Source organism: Rhea americana, unplaced genomic scaffold, assembly GCF_003343005.1.
Source record: "Rhea americana isolate MKP2758 unplaced genomic scaffold, rheAme1 scaffold_132, whole genome shotgun sequence".
In the NCBI taxonomy this organism is placed as follows: domain Eukaryota; kingdom Metazoa; phylum Chordata; class Aves; order Rheiformes; family Rheidae; genus Rhea; species Rhea americana.
Window position 1 is genome coordinate 2,533,474 of NW_028185395.1, and position 5,906 is coordinate 2,539,379.

The 5,906-nt window shown below is 45.3% G+C and overlaps 1 protein-coding gene across 1 annotated transcript in view; it reads left to right on the top strand.

Annotated features, from left to right (window-relative positions):
• TMPRSS3 (transmembrane serine protease 3) overlaps nucleotides 1-5,500 on the top strand; it is a 20,011-nt gene extending 14,511 nt beyond the window's left edge. Inside the window, 3 exon segments of the mRNA XM_085297955.1 lie at nucleotides 770-912; nucleotides 3,554-3,704; nucleotides 5,379-5,500. Of these exon segments, the coding sequence (XP_085154081.1) occupies nucleotides 770-912; nucleotides 3,554-3,704; nucleotides 5,379-5,500 (416 nt within the window).
• The last annotated feature ends 406 nt before the right edge of the window (nucleotides 5,501-5,906 follow it).

A 5,906-nucleotide genomic window follows, 5' to 3' on the forward strand; every position in this document is an offset into this window, starting at 1 on the left:
ACTGTGACTCACAGGTCACGTTAGTCAATAATACGTACTGAATCACTTTCAGAGAAAGAGGTTCACTGCTCAGGTCATTTTTTTTTTAATTCATTCTTTGTTTGTCTCATTTAAAATGTTCCCGTTGTTCAGAAAGCAAGAACAATATTACTTGACCTGGAGATAATAGCAAAAGGTGCTTTGGAAAGTCAAAAGGAAAAAAAAAAAAGAAAAAGAAAAAAGAAAAAGAAAGCAGGGCTTATTGCATGGCATAAAAAGTCAAGTACAGATAACTGGAAAAAAAGGGTGTGCAAATCCTTCCATTTGTGGAAATGATTTTTTCAGACTCTCTGGAGAATATTTATAAAATAAAGCAAATGTTTAGAGATGATTTGTTGACTAATACAACAGGGGGTAAATTCAAAACAGATACACTGGTATTAGTACTAGAAGAGAGTGTCCAACTAGCTTTTAAGTTCATTAGAGACATTGATTGTCTAGTTTGAGGTAGAAACACATAATGTACAGCTATATATAATATGCTGTGCTAATCCAAAGCTCAATATAGTTCCTAGCTCTGCATGCTGCAAGTGATGAGATATCCAGTTCCTTACTTGTACACTGCCATTTTAACCATATTTCTTTTACCTTTGTTTGCTAATTCTTCGTATACTAAAACCTTTCTGTTCATCATTAAACGTTAGTTTCAAGGAAATTTAAGGACATCAAAAATACATACTTTGATAAGGGATTTTTTTTGTTTATTTGTTTGTTTGTTTTTTTGGTACAGGTGATACATCAGAGACCATGAATTATGCAGGTGTTCCTTTGATTTCTAATTCAATCTGCAATCATAGGGATGTCTATGGTGGAATCATAACTCCTTCAATGCTTTGTGCTGGTTTCCTGAAGGGAGGCGTCGACACCTGCCAGGTATGAAAGTTTCCAAACTACAACTGTGCTCGTAACAGCAGCTGTGGAAAAACATGAGTAATAGGTTATCAGAAGGCACTCCCACATTTTTGTTGGGCAAATATTTGGGGTTTTTTTGCTATTTGCTCAATTTAACATAACTATATACCACTAATTGTGCTCATGTTCATACGCTGCAATTCCCTTCTTATATTTCTTCTGTGAACCATATCTGCTACTTATGAAATCAAATGTACTTAAGACAATTTTTAATTTCTTGTATGTGCTATAGCGTGGTACCATCCTCTCTTTGTCGTGGTCACCAGCTAAGTGAAACGTTTGCAATGTGAGCAGCTCGGAAGGCCTGCAAAATGCAGAAAGAACAGAAAAGTGGCTAAAATGTATAGCAAGAAAGACATGGAAACATTTAAATCTGGAAAAGCTGGAATGCGGCAGGAGGGAGGGAGAAAGGTTTGAGTAGCTCAGAGGATTGGTAATGAACTCTGAGTGAGTGGGATTCATAGTGGTGAAAGATCAGAGCTCCTTAACAGCAGAGGATGGTAATGATCTAAAATCACTGATGGAATCATGAGAATGCCCACCTTGTGCCAGGTCTTACCTCAAAATACAGGAACGCAGCCTTGTCTAGCAAGGCATGAATGAAGACCAATGTGGTGGGGAGAAGAAGGGCTACTGTTTCTAGATCTACTCAGTCCCAATTACAAAAGGTACAAGAAAAAATGAAGGTGTTAGATGCCTATAATATAGGTCTTCACTGAAGTACCTGTTACCAGAGCAGTAGAGCACAGACCCCAGCCACTTTGCAGAGAGATACCCAGCAGCAGCAAAGCACTGCACCCAGGAGAACGTATAGAATCACAGAATTGGTAAGGTTGGAAGGGACCTCTGGAGATCATCTAGTCCAACCTCCCTGCTCAAGCAGGGTCACCTAGAGCACGTTAGACAGGGTTGCATCCAGGCGGGCCTTGAAGATCTCCAGAGAAGGAGACTCCACAACCTCTCTGGGCAACCTGTTCCAGTGCCCCGTCACTCTCACAGTGAAGAAATTCCCCCTCATGGTCAGGCAGAACTTGCTGTGCTTCAATTTCTGCCCATTGCCTCTTGTCCTGTCACATGGGACAACCGAAAAGAGTTTGGCCCTGTCCCCTTGACACTCTCCCTTCAGGTACTTGTACACATTGATAAGATAAGGCTAAACAGGCCCAGCTCTCGCAGCTGTTCATAGGCAGGTGCTCCAGCCCTCAGATCATCCTCATAGCCTTACGCTGGACTCTCTCCAGTAGCTCCATGTCTCTCTTGCACTGGGAAGCCCAGAACTGGACACAGGACTTGAGATGAGGCCTTCCCAGGGCTGAGGAGAGGGGCAGGATCACCTCCTTCCACCTGCTGGCAACACTCTTCCTAATACATCCAAGGATACTGTTGGCCTTCCTGGCCACAAGGGCACATTGCTGGCTCACGGTCAACTTGTCATCGACCAGCACTCCCAGGTCCTTCTCTGCACAGCTGCTCTCCAGAGGGTCAGCACCCAGCTTGTACTGGTGCCTAGGGTTATTTCTCCCTAGGTGCAGGACTCGGCACTTGCCCTTGTTGAACCTCAGGAGGTTCCTCCGAGCTCTCCAGCCTGTCCAGGTCTCTCTGAATGGCTTCACAGCCCTCAGGTGTGTCAGCCACTCCTCTCAGCTTGGCATCATCAGCAAACTTGTTGAGGAGGCACTCTGTCCCCTCATCCAGGTCGTTGATGAAAAAGTTGAACAGGATGGGACACAGTACTTAGCCCTGGGAAGGGAGGTGCCACTAGCCACACACCTCCGACTGGACTCCATGCCACTGATGACGACCCTCTGAGCTCTGCCTTTCAGTCAGTTTTCAATTCACCTCACTGTCCACTTGCCTAACCTGCACCTTCTGAGCTTATCCAGGAGGATGTTATGAGAGACAGTGTCGAAAGCCTTGCTGAAGTCAAGGTACACAATGTCCACTGCTCTCTGTAAAGCACTGAATTGCTTTACATGACAAAAAGAGTCTTACTCCCAAAAGGGAGTGGCTCTTTCCAAATTCCATTTTCTTTCCCCCCCCCCCTTTTTTTTATTGCACTGGCTCTGATGCTAGAACAGTAAGAAAGTGTCCTAATAAGACGAATTGGGAGTTTTCAGTAGTTAAGTGTGAGTCACTTAACTACTCAAGTATCTAGGGAGGGTCAGAGCTGGTGCAAAGCAGTGTGTGATCCTGCAGGCACGTGAGGGAGGGTGGTATGAGCTTCTCATTCTGACACAGCAAATGTTGGATTAGCTCAGCTCAGTAGCCAGAAGGTTTTTGAGAGAAGCAGCTGTGAGATACCATGGCTTGGAGAATGCAGAGGCAATGCCTTGCCTCCAGGACAGGCAACGTTCCCTAGCACCTCAAAGCTGTCTAACTGCAGGTTCAAATTATACTTCTGTTGCACCATACTCCTAAGGGACAAGAAAAATATGACCTAATATATCTCTTTGAAAAGTTGCCAACTTCTGCTGTAACATATGCCTTTCTTAGGACCCAGAAAGGAGAAAAAATGTGAAACTGAATTGCTAGACTGTGCCCTCTCCCCTATTCCCTTCCTTTTCTGGGACACTGACTTTTGTTTTAATTCTTTGTCCTCCAGGGAGATAGTGGGGGACCCCTAGCATGCGAAGATATGAGTATCTGGAAATTGGTGGGAACCACCAGCTTCGGGGTGGGCTGTGCAGAAGAGAACAAACCTGGAGTCTACAGCCGAACCACCTCGTTCCTGGACTGGATACACGAGCAGATGGAGGTGTGGCTTTGCCCTGTCTCTTCATGTCCAATAACGGCTTTGTGTCACCTGTGCTGCACAGAATTTAGCTCGCATTTGTCACAGCTGATTTATGCTGTATGGCAACATGAACTGAGAGCGTGGAGCCCATTTATCCTGTTATCCCCATGGCAGGCTGGAGCGAGGGAAGGTGGCAGGTCTGCATGGCAAAGGCTGGAGGTGGGGTAGTGGCTTGGGATGGGGTCTTATGGAGGTGCAAGTAGGACTGGGAGTGGGACAGAGAGGAAAAAGGTGTGTGGACATGACTGGGAGGAAGGTCAGCAGTGGTGAACAGGGGGTGGGGAGGTATGAAATGGCTGAGCAAGGAGACTGGGAACAAGGGAAGAGATGCCTGGGGATTTTACCTGGAGCTGTGAGGTTACTGCAAAGCAGCTGAGAAAGTGGAAGCTGAATGGAGAGAAGAGAATTGGGAAAGGGAAAAAACTGGGCTAGCTGGGAGGAAAGGAGCGCAGTGTGACAGAAGCAAGGGGACACTACAGCTGCCTTTGCCAGCTCCCCATGAATGACCTGCTCCCTGCAGCTTGAGCCCTCAGTTCCCCTCCAGTACCACTGGAGAGATGATGGGCACAGCTAGCAGAGCCAAGAGAATCATTTTGCTCTAGGTGGTCCTCAGGCAGGGGTCTGTTGCCTAAGCAGAGGCACCTAGAGCCATTTTAAACACCCAAGGGTGCCTGCATGGCTTCCAGTTGTCCTTGCAGATAGCAGGGATCTCCGGCCATCCCTGGGTCATATCTCCCATTGCTGTGGGGGTGTCTCAGGTACACTGCAGTGTCTTGAGTGCTGCCAGACAAAATGTGTAGGTGGTTGAATCATGCCTCAGGTGGCTGATTAGTGGGAAAGCTCTCTAGGCCCTACGGACATCACAAACACAATCTCCAGGGCTCAGTTCAGTGGTTCACATGGAAGTAACTGCTAACATTGCAGATGACACCTTAGGGTATCTGAGAGACCTGCTTGGGGCTGGCAGATATGACCCAGGTTCTATGGGAGATCTGGGCCTTCCTGGGCCAACAGGTCAGGCAAAGTGCCGTAGGGCACCTTAGATGGCACTGGATAGTGTATGTGCAGGCAACTGAACCTGCCTCCACTGCTCTAGCAGGCTCTTAGACACATAGCTCACAGGTTGACACCTATGTGCAGCTTCTGAAATGTCATTTTCTCAGTATCAAGTCAAAACCACCCTAGGCACCAAAGTGTATGACCCAGCCTACTCTAGCTTCAGTCCTCACGGAAGGCTACAGTGCTGCTATTCCAACACCACCAGGACTAGGGGACTGCAGGGAGCAATATTGCTCCATCTTCAGCCTTGACGTCGGTGTGCGCAACCACAATATGCTATGCTAATTCTACTGAATTAGCCCCTCCCTTCCTGATTTATGAAATATTTAAGACTTCCTCTTCAAACTGAAGTGTCCATGCCAAGCATTGAGAGACAAGGAAATGCCAGAAATAAGGTTATATATGCAAATTTAGTTCAGCTCTGATCTATATTCTGTATGACATACACTGCCCTCATGACATGTATTACACACAGGTTTCTATTACCACATGGATAACCATTACTCAACAAGGCTAAATAAGTCTGAATAACAATTCTAAAGAATGTCAGCTTTATTTCTAATTTTTTTCCGTAAATATCTTTTGCATTGTAATTCCCCCAAGTCCAAATATAGGTTCCTGGAATGGCTGGTATTTTGCACATACCGTTGAAATGCAGACATTTCAAATGCACAAGTCTCCATTATAAATAAATAATCAAGGAGGGGGAAAAGTATGGTTAAATCTTTGTTCAATAGATGCTAACATGTTCTAAGTTTTTGCAGAGACATCACTGAGGTGTAAATATTAGTTCAACTTATCCTCTTAACCAGGATTTTCAATTCTGGCGTTAATGAGCTCCAAAAGAAACCAGCAAGTGCAGTAAAGATAGTGTACCTCTGAAAATAGGCCTGAGGGAATGGCTTATGCCTAACAGGTCTATATTGTGGTAGAACAGTCCTGACCTGCTTTTAACTGCCATTGCTCACCTCGCGTTGGGGCTTACTTGGTCTTTCCTGAAGTTCCTCTACCTTCTTCAGATTAAATTATCTCTTGTGGTTAAAATTTATTGAAGGAATTAGGAAAGAGATCCGTTTAGGTAAAAGCGATGAAAATTTAAAAG